The following is a 21,853-nucleotide window of genomic DNA, read 5'->3' as shown; positions in this document are numbered from 1 at the left end:
TAATGGTATGTTTTGCATGCGACAGTCGGCTATTAAAGTTGTAAAAAAAAAAGGTTAACGGCGGTATGATAGGGCGCCCTCACAGTCGGCTAAGTTGTAAAAAAATTAACGCTGAAATGATAGGGCGCCCTCATATTTGAGGGCGCCCTATCATAAGTTGACAATCGATTAAGGCCGTGTCCGAAACGGTGAGTTCGGCTGGAGATACGACTAAACCGCGCTTGCTGCCTATTCTTCATCACATGCAGACGCGGTGATCTAGCCGTAACTCAAGCCGAAGTCGCCGTTTCGGACACGGACTAAGTTGTAAAACCAAATGTAAACATGGCGGACACGATAAACTTTAGCAGAAATAATGGTTCCTCGTCGAATATGACTGAACTTCGAAGCCCGCTGTTGAATCAAAGTGAGAATGGAATATCGGAGGGAATTAATGGTATGTTTTTCAGTCTTTTCAGTCCAAGCCTACGGTTTAAATTGTAAGGGAAAAGGAGTTACTCCTCGACGGAAATGTGTCGTGTCATGTGTTTGTGTGTAGCCGTCGTGGGGTTGTTGTTGTTTTGACGAATGACGGTTCGTTTTGACATAAACACTGACAAGTGTTAGTGACATACCAGGATTTGGATATCTTTCTGTATCCTGCCACCACTTTTTCACTCATTTTTACAAAGAAAAAGGGATAACTCAATTAGGTAAATAAGAGACTATATTTCATATCAATGAAAAACTAAAAAGTGAAGGCGTTATACGGAAACAGTCAGTGCAGTCATCTGTCTGCAGTTCTCCCTGACCTGCTGTTATGTAGTTTTGGATAACTTTCCGTATCACGCCACCAAGAGCGAAGTAAATTAGATACTAATGTTATTTCATATTTATTGAATGAAAACTGACAAGTGACAAACCAGGAATTAATTTTTGATATCTTTCCGTATCCTACCACCACTTTTTCACTCATGTTTACAAAAAGGGATCTCATTTCAGTAAAGTCAAAGTAGTCCTAGATGACATTTTTATATTGAATTGAATGAAAAGGTGGTGGCGTGATATGGAAACAGTGAGTTTTTACTTTTTAGGCATTTTTTCCCCTTTATAGGCAAAGTGTTCCCTTTTTAGTTTTAATAAGAAAGACGGATTATGACACAAATTCTATGAACACGAACTTAATCCTCAATTTCTAATGAATAACGGAAAAGTTTCCGTATGGCGCCAGCACTTTTTCATTCGATATGAAATAATATAGTATCTAATTTACCTCAATGAGATATCCCTTTTTGTAAAAATTAGTGAAAAAGTGGTGGCGCCATACGGAAAGTTATCCTGAATAACATTCGGATAACTTTCCATATGGCGCCACCATTTTTTCACTCATTTTTACAAAAAGGGATATATCAATCGGTTAAATTAGATACTATATTAATTCATATCGAATGAAAAAGTGGTGGCGCCATACGGAAACTTTTCCGCCGAGTTTGACTATACCATTCTGTAAAAGGGGTGTTACAATGGGTGCAGCTGCAGTGCGGCAGTGCGCTAGTGAGTGAACAGCGGGCACATTAGTAAACGGACAGCGCACATGCCCTGCCGCGCTGCCTTATAACACCCCTTTTACAGAATGGTTTAGTCCAACAGCAATGAACATCGGGAAGTCACAAAATTTAAATCCATGACCTTTGCCATTCTTTAGCAGTCTTATCAATTACTAGACTGACAGAGTTCCCATGTGAGTTTCAAATCATACTTTTAGCAGCAGGTAGCCTACCCCAACGAGTTATCAATGTTAAAGTTACAATGACTGCAAAGAATATTATTTAGTTTAACCCTTACAGTTACACCAACAACTTTAAAATTAATCCTGATGCAAATTTAACATCCACTAAGTTAATCATTTATAAAGAGAACTTGTTTCAATTCAGTGTGCTTTGGACAAACTAGCATAAATAATATACTTACTATTGTTTCTTTGTTATGATTATTGATATGACCAGAAGATGACATCTCAGTGAATACAGATGATACAAATGAGGAGAGTGCAGCGACACATTGGCAACTCAACTATCAAGAAGCTGCCATTTATCTCAAGGTGAGACATGAAAGATGTACTGTGGCAGCCCAAAATGCCCCTGGGCATAATGAATGCCCCTGGGCATAATGATCTTAAAATGTCGGAAGGCACTAAATACTAAACTCCACAGCGGTTCGGCCCATCGGAGAATACCCGAGCGAGAATGACCTAATAACGTCATTTTGCATATGCTTGCATCTTTTAGACATGAAAATATTAACAACCAGGTCCTAGTGGTTAGTCCACTCTTATGTAACAACTCCCCAAACCTGCTGCTACAACTGTACTTGAATAAAGAGGTCTGAAGCAGTGCTTGCATCTTTAAACATGAAAATATAAACAACCAGGTCCCAGTGGTTAGTCCACTCTTATGTAACAACTCCCCAAACCTGCTGCTACAAATGTACTTGAATAAAGAGGTCTGAAGCAGTGCTTGCATCTTTTAAACATGAAAATATAAACAACCAGGTCCCAGTGGTTAGTCCACTCTTATGTAACAACTCCCTAAACCTGCTGCTACAAATGTACTTGAATAAAGAGGTCTGAAGCAGTACTTGCATCTTTTAGACATGAAATCATTAACAACCAGGTCCTAGTGGTTAGTCCACTCTTATGTAACAACTCCCCAATTCTACTGCGTGGGGGATCGTCGCGAACCGTGCTGGAATGTTCCGAGAGCACACGAAAAGTTCCGAACCACAGTAGGGGTTAGTTTTTAGTGCCTTCCTAAAATGTCCCTAAACATTGGCCCAGAAGAATGTTGACCAAGGATGTCCCTCAACACCACTGATCAGTTTTTATGCTGTGGTGACTATTGTAAATAAACATCTTTAATCTATAGGGGGGCCTATATCTTCATCTAATAAAGCACCCAAAATGTCCCAAGCCGCTAAGTTTCCCATTTAACAGAAAACCTGGATACACAGGCAGCCGACTGGTCAAACTACATGTTAGGCCTGTATTGTTGTCAAGGTTGAGAGAGATCAAGTGCAATGGAACCTTCCTTTGAAGTATGCATTGGTCACACTTTTTGTCAACTTGTAATATATGATAGAACACTGCGTCTTTTTGTACCATGGGGCTGATTTTGTATGATGATGTGATACGCATTACTGCTTCCCCAAGTGCACCACTATATGTGGCTCATTGGAAGGGTTAATTGGTACAACTTGTGTAGTGGTGATTGTTCTTTGTTTTTAATGTATGACAATGATAGAGAACACTTTTGCCTTTAAAATTATTTCACTGATCTTTGATTTTCTAGGAAGGAGAGAATAATGAGCATTTTACTACCCATCCCAAGAATCAAGATGCATTACCAGCCTACATCTTGGTTCATAATGTGTGGTTCTATTTGATGGACTTTACAGCTGCTTTCCTGTTATTGGGACTTGCTTTGTGTGAGAATCCTGCTGTGCCTGTGTTCCAACTCCCAGAAATAGTAAGAATTATATCAAGTTTAAAATGTATAATGACATTCTTAAAGACCTGCCTGAACGAAAATGTCAAGTCGTGAACTTTGCTGAATTCCACTTTAAATGTTTTCGATGAATAAGGAAATCGAGTCATATGATTATAAATAGGTTTCAATTGTGTAAAAAAACAATCATTTTGTATGCCCTTGTCCAGAGCTTTTCTGCGAGATTTGCGAAAAGCCCCGTTACGTAATCACTCTCAAAACGTCATAAGTAGGATAAAGCCGCTTTGTTGCAGCGTGGATGTATATCAAAGCAAACTCCCACAAATGACGTCAGCGGCATTGTCCTTTCTCTCAACGCTCTCAACCGTTCTCAACGGCAGAAGTGTTTTTAGTTTTTCAAAAAACCTTTAGGTAGGGGCCTGATTTTTTACTCAATAATAATTACGAGAAGTTCAGAAGTGTACACATATCAAAATTACATTAAAATGGTGAACAAGTGCATTATAAACAAGTAAAAATACCATTTCTGTTGAAAACATTCCGCTCAGGTAGCTGTTTAAACAAACAGTTTGCAGCCAAACTAATTGGTTCTTACCATGTGGGTCAACATATCATATACCCACAATGAAAGGATTGAGTCCACAGTCTGTTAAATTAAAGACAATCAACAGGACCTAAAACTACACTCCCAAACTACACTATAATAATAAATTACAAGTTTGGCTTACGTTAGGAAAAAAAGTCAAACCCACATTTCAATTCCTTTGATCACTACAATGCAAAGCTTCAAATCTTGTTTTAATTTTTAATTTTTTATCAATTTTTTTATTTTATTTTTTGTCATGCCAGAGCAACAATGTCAGATCTCAGTATATTCACCCAGGTTATTAATCAAGTTACATCATTTGAGTCTTTCAAATTCACATAATAACAATATTTAGGAACTGTTGCCACTATTGAATCTTTTAGGCGATATGACATTGTTGAGCTGACACAAGGATTTGTTCTGTATCATGTTTTCAGATCCATGGTTCGTTAGAGCTGTTCTTGCTGACCATCACTGCTATTGGTCTTGGACTAAAGGTCAGATGGTTAGGAATCAAGAAATTCATCACTCATAAGAGAACTTTATTCAAGGTAATCAACACATTTATTCAGTCATGTTTTAATCGCCAAAATAATACTGAGTTTAATTACAATAGCGGCTTGTTGGGGGTTTTTCACATTTTTATAACTGTGACCGATAAAGTCTCTGTAGGCAGTAAGTGTACATTAAAACCTTTGTTAAATTCGTGTGCCAATACTCCTTGTCAAATGAAATGAGTTTAAATGGTATTTTGCCTATTCCTCTAGACTATTGTTCTGCTTGTGATGTATTGTGAAGCCATCACAGTTCTAGTCCGTCAGAAGAGTCATTTTAGAATCACCAGATCCTTCCGACCATTCTTCTTGATTGATTGTCATTATTGTGGAGGTGTCAGAAGGTAAGATGTTATTATGCAAGTGTCTCACAGGGTGTATCACGGGGGATTTAGGGTGTGTGCATGTACATTGTACACTGTGTCACCCCTCCCCTCCAGAAATACAAATCCTCAAATGAAATGCAGACGTAGGAAATACCTTAAAATGTTTTCATACTACATGTACTTTTAGAACGATATGTTAAGAGAAATGGCAAATGGCAAAAACAGGAGATCTTATGAAGTGCATGGCATTTAGTTAGTATAGCAATACAAAATGCTCCCATTTAATTTTGAACTTATCTAAGTTGTTATTCTTAACAAAGAAAATGTGGCAGATATACAAATGATGCGACGTGAAGTCGTTAATAGAGCCGATAAATTTTCTAAAAGTTTGGTGGCAATATTGCAAAGTGAATCTTAATATATTGTTATGTCTCTATTCTAGAGTACTACGTCAGATCTTTCAGTCACTGCTTCCAATTTTAGACGTCATGCTACTGCTCTTCTACTTCATGGTCATCTTCTCCATTCTAGGTAGGTGTACAGTTTTAAATCATTTCTTTAAGTCTCAGTTTAAACGGACAGTTCAGGTGTATTATTAATATTATTATTATTATTATTATTATTATTTAGTATATTATTATATGTGACCTGTCACAACAAAATGAGCTATAAGTCGCACTGTGCCTTTTCCCATTACAGCCTGTCAAAGTCAAATCATCCTCAAAAGATAAGTGAGAACTCTCTTGTTTCCACAAGCTCTGTTGGCTTGGAGGATTATTGTTACCCCAAGTGTTATACACCATTGGAAAGCTCTTGATCTGGAGAACTCAGAATCATCAATAGCTAATTTATTTTAAATTCCGACTTATAGCTCATTTTGTGGTGACAGGTCACATTAGGTTTTCAGAAGAGTATATCATTCCTCTACTTTTCAAGAAATGTGATAAAGCATTGCTGTGAAAAATCCATCATGGTGGGTGCTTCTGAAGTTACCTTTGACAGTAAATGTTTGACGCTCATTTGTATATAATGAGTTCTATTTGGAACGTCTCAAAGTGATTGATACTTTGTAGTACTAACTTCACAGTTTGTGAAATTTCCTGTTCTTGTTCATAAATACCACATCAACAGTTTGTCACAATATAATTATTTCAACTTTAGTTTTTACCGTTACGGGGGAAATCGGGTGATTAAAAAAACAAATTGACATTACCGGTACTGGTGCAATATTTTCCTTTTTGCAGGGTTCTTCATCTTTGCCAATGTAGATGATAAGAACTTTGACAGTTTGATTGACAGTTTCATCAGTCTCTTCATTCTTATGACAACAGCAAAGTAAGTATAGTATTATCAAAATGGTACTCAAGTACTGCTCAAGTAAGATGAGTAGCAGGTATGAGAACTGCAACACTCGCTCACTCACTCATCCCAGCTTGCATACGCTTGCAACCATGGATCTCCTTTTGTCCCTCTTTTGTTTATACTCAAACTTTTTTGCAACAGCTCCCAATGGTTTGTACACGTTTTCCAACTGTGGACCTTTCCTGAACCTTGGACTCTATTGTCCTCTGTTGTTATACTCACTCCATCGACCCAAGTTACTTGAGACGATTGAGATTACACACATCACGATCCCTCATGCAGCCAGCTAGTTCTCCAACCCTGTATCTTCTTTCATCATCTTCACCATGTTCACGATCAGCCTCCCTCTGTTTGGTTGTCATTGTTTTAGCTCCTACAGCAACATTGGTACTGCTTAATGTGTACATTGTTACCCCTCGAGTGTACCACAGCAACATTGGTACTGCTTAATTTGTACATTGTTACCCCTCGAGTGTACCACAGCAACATTGGTACTGCTTAATGTGTACATTGTTACCCCTCGAGTGTACCACAGCAACATTGGTACTGCTTAATGTGTACATTGTTACCCCTCGAGTGTACCACAGCAACATTGGTACTGCTTAATTTGTACATTGTTACCCCTCGAGTGTACCACAGCAACATTGGTACTGCTTAATGTGTACATTGTTACCCCTCGAGTGTACCACAGCAACATTGGTACTGCTTAATGTGTACATTGTTACCCCTCGAGTGTACCACAGCAACATTGGTACTGCTTAATGTGTACATTGTTACCCCTCGAGTGTACCACAGCAACATTGGTACTGCTTAATGTGTACATTGTTACCCCTCGAGTGTACCACAGCAACATTGGTACTGCTTAATGTGTACATTGTTACCCCTCGAGTGTACCACAGCAACATTGGTACTGCTTAATGTGTACATTGTTACCCCTCGAGTGTACCACAGCAACATTGGTACTGCTTAATGTGTACATTGTTACCCCTCGAGTGTACCACAGCAACATTGGTACTGCTTAATTTGTACATTGTTACCCCTCGAGTGTACCACAGCAACATTGGTACTGCTTAATGTGTACATTGTTACCCCTCGAGTGTACCACAGCAACATTGGTACTGCTTAATGTGTACATTGTTACCCCTCGAGTGTACCACAGCAACATTGGTACTGCTTAATGTGTACATTGTTACCCCTCGAGTGTACCACAGCAACATTGGTACTGCTTAATGTGTACATTGTTACCCCTCGAGTGTACCACAGCAACATTGGTACTGCTTAATGTGTACATTGTTACCCCTCGAGTGTACCACAGCAACATTGGTACTGCTTAATGTGTACATTGTTACCCCTCGAGTGTACCACAGCAACATTGGTACTGCTTAATGTGTACATTGTTACCCCTCGAGTGTACCACAGCAACATTTGTACTGCTTAATGTGTACATTGTTACCCCTCGAGTGTACCACAGCAACATTGGTACTGCTTAATGTGTACATTGTTACCCCTCGAGTGTACCACAGCAACATTGGTACTGCTTAATTTGTACATTGTTACCCCTCGAGTGTACCACAGCAACATTGGTACTGCTTAATGTGTACATTGTTACCCCTCGAGTGTACCACAGCAACATTGGTACTGCTTAATTTGTACATTGTTACCCCTCGAGTGTACCACAGCAACATTGGTACTGCTTAATGTGTACATTGTTACCCCTCGAGTGTACCACAGCAACATTGGTACTGCTTAATGTGTACATTGTTACCCCTCGAGTGTACCACAGCAACATTGGTACTGCTTAATTTGTACATTGTTACCCCTCGAGTGTACCACAGCAACATTGGTACTGCTTAATTTGTACATTGTTACCCCTCGAGTGTACCACAGCAACATTGGTACTGCTTAATGTGTACATTGTTACCCCTCGAGTGTACCACAGCAACATTTGTACTGCTTAATGTGTACATTGTTACCCCTCGAGTGTACCACAGCAACATTGGTACTGCTTAATGTGTACATTGTTACCCCTCGAGTGTACCACAGCAACATTGGTACTGCTTAATGTGTACATTGTTACCCCTCGAGTGTACCACAGCAACATTGGTACTGCTTAATGTGTACATTGTTACCCCTCGAGTGTACCACAGCAACATTGGTACTGCTTAATGTGTACATTGTTACCCCTCGAGTGTACCACAGCAACATTGGTACTGCTTAATGTGTACATTGTTACCCCTCGAGTGTACCACAGCAACATTGGTACTGCTTAATGTGTACATTGTTACCCCTCGAGTGTACCACAGCAACATTGGTACTGCTTAATGTGTACATTGTTACCCCTCGAGTGTACCACTTTTAGAGCTCTTTCATAAACTCTTTGTCTTGTTTCTATTCCAGTTTTCCAGATGTCATGATGCCAGCATTCAATAAGAGTGGTTGGTCCGTGTTATTTTTCATCGTCTTTTTGATCTTACAACTGTACTTCCTTATGAATTTGGTAAGTTTATTGTGGAATTTGTTTGGAATGTGATTTTTTTAAACATTGCTTGGTTTCTCAGCCTGCTGTGTATATAGTGGATTCAGGTATTATATTGTCCAGGCAAACTGCTTCTACAAAGGTTAAGCGGCACTGTAAATGCACAATCATTGTATATCATAGAATACTGAAGGTCCCTTTTTTTTCCCTTTAAAACAAACTCAAAGAGAGTTGACCCTAATTGACTTGAAGTGTTATGATGTATATTTGTATTCATTTTGATGATTGTTGATAATTTCATTGCATTAGAACTGTCCATCACAATAAGTTGTTAGTCACATTTCGTAGTTATTATTGATGTTGATCAAACAGTGAGAAACTTTCACCCAATTCCAGTGGATAGGCACCGGCTCATTTCAGAGCCAATACTCCTCCCATAGAGATTTACACATTGATATGGTTGTACACAGAATGTACTAGTTATACAGTTACTTGTTATGTTCTACACCATGCAAATCTTCAAACATTGTTGACAGTCATTGAGAGATCAAATAATAATGATAAAGAGCGCCAGCATATTAGTCCGGAGGTCGTTGGTTCGAGTCTCACTCTAGTACCTTTTTCTTTGTCAGTTTTCCTTGTGGTTTATTTTGATAAAGTAATAATGATATCTCGTTTTCTGGTTCCAGCTTCTGGCAGTTGTATACGATACATTTACTGGAATAGAAAAGGCTAAGTTTAAAGCACTGCATCTACACAAACGCACAGCCGCCAGCAAGGCCTTCAAGTTCTTATGTAGCCGCAGAGTAAGTATTACCCCTGATATTTCTTTAGGTTGAAATTATGATAACAAGGCTCATGGATTTGCGCTCCACATATGGTGCTATGCACTTGTTTCTGCATAGACATTGATCATGATATTGACTTTATGTATTTGGTTTGCGGTAACACCATGTGTGTATCTACTTGCCAGGTAGAGTTTGTTTTTAGAGAACTGTCTTTCTTTATTCTACTACCACGGAGTAGATTTATCGGATGTTCGGGAGACTTCTCAGTTCTGAAAAGAAACTGTCCTACTTTTTAACTATTACCTGGGTGGATGGTATAGAAGGATCGTGGTTTTACTGTGCTATCGCGGAGTCAGTTCTTGAATTGGTCTCAACGTTTTAACTAGCTTGCTCTAGTCATCGTCAGGAGACTGGTATTGACTTTGTTTGTCATCATCATCCTCTACATCTATTGGAAGGACACCTAGCTGCCCAAGCCAAATACCAAAGGTTTATTTTATAAATGGATAGGCCAATGGTTTACATGGAGCTGGTACTTCTATGCCTTGCCACTTAGTCATGTCTTGTATTGGTCTACATGTAGGTTAAAGATGCGTTGTCAGATTTTTTGCCGATTTGACCCAAAAATTTTGATTTAAAATTCAATTCAGGTATTTTGATGGGGGTCGAGAAAGTTACAAGTTTCATTTGAGCCACTGCTCGAAAAAGTCCGCCAATTATCAGTAGCAGTGAAATAAAGTGCTTAAGATTAGTTTTTGTTGGGATCCCGACAATATATCACGTGACCAATTCTTTTGTGTTTTATAAGAAACTTTTTGTCATGGTTCCTGACAATTAAAAGTAAAAGTTAAACTTTTTTTCGTTAGATTGGGTGATACTCTTTCAAATACCTTTCACTCAAAAAATCTATTTTTTAATGTTTGGGGCCAAAAATCTGACATAGCATCTGTAACTCATGTACATGGACATTAATTAATACTCAGCTTTACAGTGTTGTGTGTAAGGGTTTATATATGGCATAGGAGAAATGTTAGGGATCTACAAAATGCTTGGACCATTCATTCGCAATGAGACAATAAACATTCTCTCCATCGTTCCCCCGATCAATATTTCGGGAGCACAGACTGTGCAATGAGGGCAAGCATTAAAAAGGACACTTGGGCCATGGTGGGGGGGCCCAACAAGATATGGCCGCGATTGTAGGTGGACCTGCAGTAGTTCATGCTAAACCTGAACACAGTGATCAATTCTGTTTTTATAATTGATACATTTGTGCCTTCTTATTTCTTAGCATCCAGGCAAAGTCAGTTTCAACCATTTTCAAGGCTTGATGAAATTCTACCGTCCTCGTTATAGTAAACGTGATGTCTTACTGGCTTTCAAAACCCTGAATACAACCGATACAGAGCTGCTTAGTATGTCAGAGTTTCAGGATATATATGACGTAAGTTTGTAAAACTATTAATATTGCTAAGCAGAGCAAGAGCTTGGCTGAAACGGAATACCACATTACATCTCATGTCATAGGTTTCAAAATGTTGTTTGGTTAGAAAATAGTTTAATGAAACCGTAATAATAATATTGAGTTTTTATATAGCGCTTTTTCACTCCCTACGGGTGTCTCAAAGCGCATCAAGATGTTACCCCTGGTCACTGGGCCTTAATTCACTCCTTAAACCATCTCAGCTCCCTGGGGAGTATACAGCCTCGTGCAACAAATGCGCTACTTGGCTAAATCAATCACAAGAACCATCTCTGCCCTCACAGGTACCCATTTACCCCTGGGTGGAGAGAAGCAATTATAGTTAAGTGTCTTGCTCAGTGACACAAGTGTCACGACCGGGATTCGAACTCACACTCTGCTGAACAGAAGCACCAGAGCTTGAATTCGGAGCTCTTAACCGCTCGGCCATGACACCCCAATTGAAGAGGTTATGAAACCATTTGACTCTGCATGTTTATTATTTAAACCACAAGAGCACGCCCCCCCCCCCAACCCAACTGGACGAGGCCCCTGCCCGCCCCCTCGGTTGTGCTTTAATAACGGACCATGTCTTCAGTCAGTGCAGGCTCGTGGGGCGCGAAGCTCCGCTGTCCTCCACAAGCACTCTCCCACGAAAGCCTCAGACTCGTTACTTTGCTGTGCTCTAAGATACCGTCCTTGCCCGTCAAGGGCGTGTCCCAGGCCCCGACCCCAGCCAGGCAAGGGCCCCGCCCACCCTCTCGGTCATACTTTAATAACGGACTGTGTCTTCAGTGCCGGCTCGTGAGGCCCTGAGCTCCAGTGGCCCCCATGAGCAATCTCCCACGAATGCCTCCGACTTCTAACTTTGAACCAAGTCCAGACTCCTCCCAGGCACCCATGGTTGTAGTACATTATGAGCAATCATCATTTTATCACCTGGTATGGTATTTCATTGCATAGTTGAATCATGAAATTCATACTATTCTTACAGGTGGTTCAGCTCAGGTGGAAATTAAAACGAGATGATAACAAGGTATGGTTTGATGCTCTGATGTCTCCTTTCAACAAGCCATTTGAACTACTTCATCGGTTCGTTACTGGTGACATATTCAACTACTTCATCTGTGAGTATAATACACAAGACACAAAACATATCAAATCATAGCCGATAAAACTTTACAAACCCATCAAGGCTGTTGTTTGAGCCACGTGTACGAGGTTGAAAGTAGAAAGACACGACCGTACTCACAACTTCGCTTTACTGTTCTCGCTGTACAATGTACTATACATACAATGTACTGTGTTTGTTGTTCGTATATGCACAGCATGCAGACTGCCGAATCATGCCGTGCCGAGCCGGGGCACACTACGCCAACAGCCTTGAGTCAAGGCTAATCAAATCAAAGTATTATTTTACTTTACATGACCATGTAGGTAAAAAATGAAGCTCACTTCATTAATTATAAGACAGGTTTAAGATATATAATGGGAAGATTTTTCAAGATGAAGCTCACTTCATTAATTATAAGACAGGTTTAAGATATATAATGGGAAGATTTTTCAAGATGAAGCTCACTTCATTAATTATAAGACAGGTTTAAGATATATAATGGGAAGATTTTTCAAGATGAAGCTCACTTCATTAATTATAAGGCAGGTTTAAGATATATAATGGGAAGATTTTTCAAGATGAAGCTCACTTCATTAATTATAAGACAGGTTTAAGATATATAATGGGAAGATTTTTCAAGATGAAGCTCACTTCATTAATTATAAGGCAGGTTTAAGATATATAATGGGAAGATTTTTCAAGATGAAGCTCACTTCATTAATTATAAGACAGGTTTAAGATATATAATGGGAAGATTTTTCAAGATGAAGCTCACTTCATTAATTATAAGACAGGTTTAAGATATATAATGGGAAGATTTTTCAAGATGAAGCTCACTTCATTAATTATAAGGCAGGTTTAAGATATATAATGGGAAGATTTTTCAAGATGAAGCTCACTTCATTAATTATAAGACAGGTTTAAGATATATAATGGGAAGATTTTTCAAGATGAAGCTCACTTCATTAATTATAAGGCAGGTTTAAGATATATAATGGGAAGATTTTTCAAGATGAAGCTCACTTCATTAATTATAAGACAGGTTTAAGATATATAATGGGAAGATTTTTCAAGTTCAAATTGGTAGACTTTTTGGTTCAGATTTAATGTCTAAATCAGCCCTCCTAAGTGTTACATTATATGTTATACTGCCCTCTTGTGTTGGTAACTACAGGCAGTTGCCATGTGGGCCGGCATTTTGTTATTACTATTATCCCTGAGAATTAGAGAACATGACCAATGAAACTAGAACAGAAGTGTGTCTTTGTCTTTTTTCCCCTTTCAGATATGGTACTGTTTGTTAACGGCATTGTCTTTATCTACAAGACGATAATAATCTCAAGTAAGTAGAATTTCTCTACCCTGTTCTTTTTAATAAGTTGGATCCTTTGAAGTTAATTTATATTAAAACTAATAAGCTGTGTTGTCAAACTCCTATTTTTCTGTTAACGTTATAAACTGATCAATGTTTTGTCACAGATTTGTGTTTGTTCAGCCGAGGCTTGTTTCATTAGAAGCAATCGAAATAAGCAGCAGTGATATGTGGGCTTTGAAAATGCTATTTACTCAACTTTGACTGTTTCCAGATGGAAATGATAATAATAATAATAATAAACAAGACTTATAAAGCGCATTTTACAAGATACAATGCGCTGGTAAGAGAGTTACGAAAAAGTAAGTTTATGAGCGAGAAGAGAATAGATGTGTTTTTAATTTACTCTTGAATGTCTGGAGTGTGTTGGTATTTCGAATATGACTTGGTAGGGCATTCCAGCATCGGGGACCAGCAACTGAAAAGGACCGGTCCCCTGCCCTTTTGTGAGTGCGATGGATTGTTAGATTGTGGCTGGAGCGGAGCCCACTCCGACCAGGTATATGGATTAGCCCTGGTATGAACTTTATAATCACTGGGCTTTCAGTTTCTTTTTCAACCGTTACAAATCTGTACCTGGTGTTTCATTAATGCAGATTCTGATGCCAGAACTATTGGTGAAGACTTGTTACAGGTTAGCTGGTATGACTGGACGTTCATGGGAAGTAAGTATCTGCTTTTGCATCCCATCATTAATCCATCACTAACGTCAACCCAAATCATAACCAACATTCATCCTTCAACTTAATCTGTTAACCCAGCTCCATAGCATCCTCATCCCATGTCAACCTTATCCCACACCCAACTACAACTTGATCCAGGCAGCAACCTTGACCCTCACCCACTCCATCCCATGTCAACATCAAACATACCCAGCACCAACTTTAGCCCCGACCTTTACACCTCACCAACCTAGCAAGAACCTCAACCCTTACCCATACCAACATGATACCCTCAACCCCAATCCAGCACTATAACCTTATAACCAACCTAGCAAGAACCTCAACCCTTACCCATACCAACATGATACCCTCAACCCCAATCCAGCACTATAACCTTATAACCAACCTAGCAAGAACCTCAACCCATACCCATACCAACATGATACCCTCAACCCCAATCCAGCACTATAACCTTATAACCAACCTAGCAAGAACCTCAACCCATACCCATACCAACATGATACCCTCAACCCCAATCCAGCACTATAACCTTATAACCAACCTAGCAAGAACCTCAACCCTTACCCATACCAACATGATACCCTCAACCCCAATCCAGCACTATAACCTTATAACCAACCTTATCACCCCTCACTAATCTGATCCAAACAAATACATTGACCCCTACCTAGAGTAACATCACACAAACACTAAACCACCAACCATGCCAATCCAATCCCTACCCAGCATTATATGGATTTTACCTTCACCATTTCTAATTATTTCATTTTGTTTTATTGTTACGAAGTTTACGGAGCGGAAATAATTCTCAAGGTAATTGGTCTTGGAGTTACTGGATATCTCAACTCAGGATGGAATGTGTAAGTTGCTGCCATATTTATTATGATATTTCATTTGATTGTTTAATGTGTATGAACTGTTAGTAGGCCAATTTAAAATTTACTTACCCTCAATGCCGAATACAATGAAAAAGAATTAGAGCAGCCTAAAGATCTCTAAGTCTGACAACAGGACAAAGCTCTGGATTTTTGGATTACACGTTCCTTGGTAAAAGGGAGATTTTGAGCATGAATTCCCGAACTGTTGTCCCTCTTTGCACAATGGAATGTTTGGGCATGTTAACATGCCACTTGCTGTTGATTTCTTATCACAAAAATAGTTCCAAGTTCCTTTGGTAGAAACTTCTCTAAAGCCTTCTGAGAAGACTAATAATACAAAGAAACTAAAACGTTTTTCATGATGAAAAAGAATGGGACAAAACTAGCACACATGTGACGAGGATGAATTATATATTATGAGTTATTTCTTAATGCCCTAATGGATTTGGCAATCAAATTGTTTAAACATAAACTTTTCTTTTTATTTTGATTCAGGTTTGATTTTATTGTGACGGTCATTGCGGTGCTGGGAATCGCTGTTGAATCTTTAAATTCAGCTTTTTATTACCTCGTCATCCTGCGCCCAATTAGACTGCTAAGGTAAGATACAAATACAATCCATGGTCTCACAACTGCTGCATGTAGTGTTGTAGTACTCTCTTGGGATCAAGATATTGTAATGGCTGCCGATCGACCGGTAGGGGGCGCCAGCATGCCTCTCTGTCGGAGCACTGCTGGCTGATTGAGGAACTCGCTTGCCAGAGAGGGCATCCTCTGGCTGAGGTTGTCTCCTTTGTGTAATTACTTGACTTGTTGAGTGTAAATAAAGCTTCGGAACAAGGGACAGAAAACCCAGTTATTTTAATTTTTTGTGTCATTTAAAGGGAAGGTACACTATTGGTAATTGTCAAAGACCATTCTTCTCACTTGGTGTATCTCAACATATGCATAAAATAATAAACCTGTGAAAATTTTAGCTCAATTGGTCATTGGAGAAAATGATGAAAGAAAAAACAACCTTGTGGGACGAATTTGTGTGCTTTTAGATAGGAATAAACGACTTCTAGCTAGAAGTCTTTTATTATTTTAGTGAGAAATTACCTCTATTTCAAAATCTATGCTACTTCAGAGGGAGCTGTTTCTCACAATGTTTTATGCTATCAACAGCTCTCCAATGCTCATTACCAAGTCAGTTTTTAAGTTAATATTTGTTTTGAGTAATAACCAAACGTGTACCTTCCCTTTAAAGCTGTGTACATCGCACCCCTCAGCCAACGCTACAATATGGTACAACTTTGGTCAAGGTGTCAAAACATTAGTTAGGTCCCTGAGGAGTTTACAACTTGTAAAGTGAATTTATCGGGCCACACATGCTTTATTATGATTCTAAGAACTGTTGCTTAACACTTTGTGTGTTTGCTTTTTTTTTCTTCAGATTATTCAAAATTAAGAAGCGTTATCGGGACGTCTTTGGAACTTTCTATGTATTACTTGGTAGGATGTTAAGGTGAGTGCAAAGATTTTATTGAATACTCATTTCGGAAAAATACCTCCCTGCTGCTGAGTGTGTGCGCTGAAAATTTGAACCTGCCACCCAACAATGCGTGACAGAACCTGCCGCCCTACAACGCACGACAGAACCTGCTACCCTACAACGCGCGACAGAACCTGCTGCCTTACAATGCGTGACAGAACCTGCCGCCCTACAACGCGCAATAGAACCTGCCGGCCTACAACGCGTGACTGCTGCAAAAGTCATACCTGAGTTTGCTTGCGAGGCCGTCCAGCTGCCCTTGATTGAGCCATCGATAGAGACAAGTAGCGCTTTTTGGAACCTGAATTTAAATGTAAGAATAATAGATATTCAGCTTTTGGAGAGCACTTCTGTTTTGCACTTCTGTTCCTGCAGCTATATTTTAACTTTCGACCCCTAAATCATTTCAAATCATCAGACTGTATTTGCACCTAATTTTATGAATTTTGTTATGGTTGTTTGGATTAGGTTTAGAGATCAGATGATTGGAATTAATTTATTGTTCTAAAACCAATGATGTATTTTCCCTAAAACACGTTGACTGCAAATAGAAGATGTCATAATTAACTGCAAGATTAATTAACTGAAGCAAATGACGAGATATAATTTTTTTAATATACATTATTAGCGTGATGTTTGTTTGGTTTCAGCGTTGGTATTGTTTTAGTCGTCATGTATTACTTCTATGCTATTATTGGAATGGAATGTTTCTCTGATGTTGAACTGATGAACTGCTGCAAGTAAGTCTGAATCTAGACATCTGTAATGAGGGGGGGGGGTGGTCGCTTAAAGTGTGTTAAAAATATTAACGCATGATTGGACACAACTTCATGCTTAGTGAGTAGGATTTGAAACTTTGCATGGCTTAAGTGTAACTAAGAGAGGTTTGCAGGAGAATACAAGCATATTGATCGAAACGTTGAGTTATCAACCACCGGTTCTTTTCAGAACCACAACTACTCAAAGTCACATGGTTACTGCAAACCTCTCTTCAACATAATTATTGAGTTGAATATTGGGTGACATATTTAGATTTGAAATACAAGATTGCAAAAGAGGTCATTGAAATAAATATTTCACACGCATTCCTTTACATCAGTTTATAACATAACAACATAATGTCCAATTTTAAATCATTTGGTCCAGTGATGGCTTTTTTGTATTTCAAACTTATCTGTGTTTCCATCCATAGAAACACCAGCTTTGAAGGATTCTTTAGTAATTCCTCATCGTACTACTTTTACCTGAATAATTTCAGCAACATTTTATACAGCTATGGTAAGTTATAACATGACACTATTTATTACAATTGTCCTTACAAATTACATTTGGATGAAACAAATGAGTTCCCAAAGGGAATGCTTGCATTGTTTTAAATCAACCAGTCCAACCATAAACGCTGTCTCTTGAAAAGTAGTCTTACAAGATTTTGAGGTAGATTCTCTAGTAAACAAACACTCAATATTTCAAACTTTCAAATTCCTTTTATTTTCCTTTGACATTTTGTTTCAGTGACATTATTTGAGCTGACCGTTGTCAACAACTGGCATGTTATCATGGTAAGTACACAGAAAAAGAAGTCTTTATCAAATGCAAATAAAAATTAGTCATTGTTGTACGTCCACGTTTAGGTCTAATATAGATGCTTAATTTGCATCGGGGATACAGAATATTCCCTCATACACGTCGGCACTTTCTTGAGTTCTGTGAAAACAAGTCACAGGCACATCACTCGAGTGGGATTCTAAACCCACAACCTTTGCACTGCCAGACCAGACCAGTGTGATATGAACTTGACCACCGAGATTGCCCGGTAGCTAGAGGCATATAAAAATAATAACATTTAGGTCATTTGTTTTTCTTTGTTAAATCATTTAACTTTACAATTTTTTTCCCATAATCAATTTGACTGAAATGTTTTTTCTGCCGATTCCCATTTTCCTCTTATTTTAGTTTGGTTTTGCCTATACCACCACACAATGGAGTAGGATCTACTTCATACTCTTCTATCTCTCTAGCTTGGTAAGTACACAGACAAATCAAGTAAATCACCTTAATATCATTAAATGTACTTGTCTAATTTTGAATTTTACATGACTGACTGTACTGCATCCAAAATGTGATAAGTTCATACAAATACAAGTTGACAACGGGACAGTAATTTTTATCTTCCAAATTCTCATAAACTAAGGTTATGAAAGAGTAAATTTCTCTTACTGGAAATGAGTCACAATTTGTACTTTATTACATGATTTTGCATTTTGGTTTCCAGGTTGTTGTGACAATCATTGTGACGTTCATCTTAGAAGCATTTGTCTTCAGGATGCAGTATGGACTTAAAAACCCACAAGCAGATGATGAATGTAAGTGACGATCTTTCTCTTGAATATTCTGTTACATTCCGAAAAAGCACAGCAGCAAAACCTGTGTGAAATGGAACAAAAACAATGACCTTGTAACTAAAAGCACAAAAGTAATAAATTAAAAACACAATGAGAATGGTATTAAATCCACGAACCAATAAAGCAGAACAATGAGTTAAAATAACAACCCAGGAGTAGGTTGCTTTTGCTTTGTAGCTGAGTGTGATCATAGGCCCCATATTCACCAGCAAGTTGACATGTTTTACTGACAGTGGACACTATTGGTTATTTTCAAAGACCAGTCTTCTCACTTGGTGTATCTCAACATATGCATAAAATAACAAACCTGTGAAAATTTGAGCTCAATTGGTCATTGAAGTTGCAAGATAATAATGAAAGAGAAAACTAAGTATTTTCAGAGGGAGCCGTTTCTCACAATGTTTTATACCATCAACCTCTCCCCATTACTCGTTACCAAGTGAGGTTTTATGATAATAATTATTTTGAGTAATTACCAACAGTGTCCACTGATGCCTTTAAGGAATGAAATATCTGGCCTCTGGTGTGTTCTTTCCCCTCATAAGTATCTTATCTGGCACTTACTTATCCATGCTATAATATGTACTGATTTAAGTTGCACCATAAGTCGCGCAATAAATTTTGCTCAATTTGTAACAGACTCCATTCTGTTTTGGTTTAATAGTCGTTAGTTCTATCGAAACTGAGATGACAATATCTCTACAAGAGCTGGAGAGATTTTATTCTTCAGAGTTAAGGAAGGATGTTGGATTGGCTGTACAGCAAACATTGCTCAGAAATTTGGTAAGAGTTGCTTTTTAATATTTGCATCCAAGTAGAATAATTGTTTTTATTTTTGTTTATTGGTATTCATTTGAGGGCGTTTCATAAAAAACTGCAGACCTTTAGGGTTGTGATCTGCTCTGACTCTGACTGACACATTCTTAGTAACTTTCAATAACTTAAATTGCAGATACTTTACAATTTAATGTGTATAAAAGTAACCTCTAAATAAAAAAATTGAGGACTTTTACTCATGGGTGCTTTGAAATAAAAAATTAATTAATAAATAACATAAGCTTTTGCTTCTTTGTAACTTTTATTGTTTTGCTCTTGCAGTCGGATCGGATGGCAACATACAAAGGATCAAGGAAAAGAACTAAAGCTGATCTGAGTAAGACCATGTATGCTGATGAAATTAAGGCAAGTCTGATGCAATGAAATGCACTATATTAGAGAATTTGTTTTGTGCTTTCTGATCCAAGTAACTGTTTGTCAATAATTCTGTAGTCTAGTGCTTCATTTACAAAGTCGGCTTTATTACCAACAAACTGTCTCTGTTTAATTACTAGTCACAGTTTATTTCTTTTTGAGTTTGAAAGTGAAGTGGTAATGATGTTAAGGGTCACCTGTGTGTGCGGTGCCAAAGTTGATTCTACTCATAATATGTACATATTGTGTGTATGCATGTGGCTGAGGGGGCAAGGAAAATTTGTTGCTATTTTTCTGTCTCAATACCAGATAGAAATTGTTGTTATCTTAAATTTTACTGATTAACTCCAAGTTGTCTTTCAGTTGTTTTGATAAATCTTTCCTTTCTTCACCAGGAATGGATAAAACAGCAAGATAAGACACATCGCAAAGAACTTCGGCAGTTTCTCGTCAGACAACTTTCTAGGTCAGCCTCCCAACGATCACTCCCAGTCGTTCCTGAAATCCTCTCATCAGACGATGATTCAGGCCAAGACATGTCAGAAGACGACCCAATATCCCAGCAATTGCAGACATTTCCTGTTGAGAATCCTGCAGTATCGAACAATTATCAGCAAAATGAAAGCGAGTTACCTTACTGGGAAATAGAAGAAGAGATCAACCGAGTCAAGCAGGCTGAGGGAAGACTACATCCAAATTTAAAAATACGATATGATGTGAGCTTAGATACCAGAAACAATTGTCAATTGAGACCTAAAAGTGATGATGAAGATGATGATCAATTGATTGCATTATGAGAAATGCGGAGGCAGAGTCCTCCATGCCAAATTGCTGCTTGCCCTCTCGATGATACATTACTTTATTACAAAACTGAGATACCGTCTTGAACTGTCTTAATAGTTACTTTGATGTCCTTCACTCTGCACTCCCTTAATACATACCTTGGTTTGCTTCAAAAGCAGCGAACAGCCAAAACCAAGAAACCCAGGCAGTCTTGTGAGATTCCACACAATTGGGCCACAAATTACATGTCCATGGAGGGTAGGATTGTTATTGTTTTAAAGACACTGGACACATTTGGTAATTGTCAAAGACCAGTCTTCTCTCTTAGTGTGTCCAAACATATGCATAAAATTACAAACTTGTGAAAATGTTTGTCTCCATGGGTCGTCAAAATTGCAAGAGAATAATGAAAGAAAAAACACCCTTGTACAGATGCGTAATAAAAGGCTTCAGCTGGAGTCTTTTAATATTTGAGTGAGAAATTCCTGTTTTCACAAAAACTACATTACTTTAGAGGGAGTCGTTTCTCACAATGTTTTATACTATCAACAGCTCTCCATTGCTCGTTAAAAAAGATTTGAGTAATTACCAACAGTGTCCAGTGCCCTTAAGAGAGTGTTCAGAGCACATTTGAATTCGTTTAAAAAAAAATTATCAAACCAAGTAGATTTTGATACCTCACCATGCAAAGCCTCAAATCCCATAAAACAATGATCGTTCCACATTGTTTATTACTGAAAGAGACCAAAGGAATTTTGATCCCAAGTGAAGCCATAGTGTTTGTTTAAACACAATGAATAATTTGGGGGCAAGTTGTCCATCACAATGCCTTAAAGGGGACAGTTGAAGACAGAGTGAAA

General features: G+C 38.3%; 1 protein-coding gene across 2 annotated transcripts; it reads left to right on the top strand.

Annotated features, from left to right (window-relative positions):
• Window positions 1–253: 253 nt before the first annotated feature.
• LOC117290969 (two pore calcium channel protein 1-like) lies at window positions 254–21,327 on the top strand. Of its 2 annotated transcripts, none has more exons than XM_033772558.1 (24): window positions 254–436; window positions 1,989–2,080; window positions 3,327–3,503; window positions 4,506–4,619; window positions 4,836–4,966; window positions 5,391–5,479; window positions 6,193–6,283; window positions 8,708–8,807; window positions 9,476–9,592; window positions 10,866–11,018; window positions 12,031–12,163; window positions 13,436–13,492; window positions 14,119–14,187; window positions 14,993–15,065; window positions 15,579–15,683; window positions 16,519–16,590; window positions 17,268–17,357; window positions 17,810–17,895; window positions 18,130–18,176; window positions 18,571–18,639; window positions 18,890–18,980; window positions 19,684–19,802; window positions 20,118–20,201; window positions 20,606–21,327. In XM_033772558.1, the coding sequence occupies exons 1-24, from the start codon at window positions 325–327 to the stop codon at window positions 21,005–21,007; spliced, it is 2,673 nt and encodes an 890-aa protein (XP_033628449.1). In that variant the 5' UTR covers window positions 254–324; the 3' UTR covers window positions 21,008–21,327. The 2 variants fall into 2 exon arrangements, with proteins under 2 accessions (XP_033628449.1, XP_033628448.1); XM_033772557.1 differs by having other exon boundaries at window positions 255–436; window positions 1,986–2,080.
• The last annotated feature ends 526 nt before the right edge of the window (window positions 21,328–21,853 follow it).

This window comes from Asterias rubens, chromosome 5, assembly GCF_902459465.1.
Source record: "Asterias rubens chromosome 5, eAstRub1.3, whole genome shotgun sequence".
Lineage (NCBI taxonomy): Eukaryota > Metazoa > Echinodermata > Asteroidea > Forcipulatida > Asteriidae > Asterias > Asterias rubens.
Note: the sequence above shows the minus strand (reverse complement) of the source record. Positions and strands in the feature narration are given on the sequence as shown.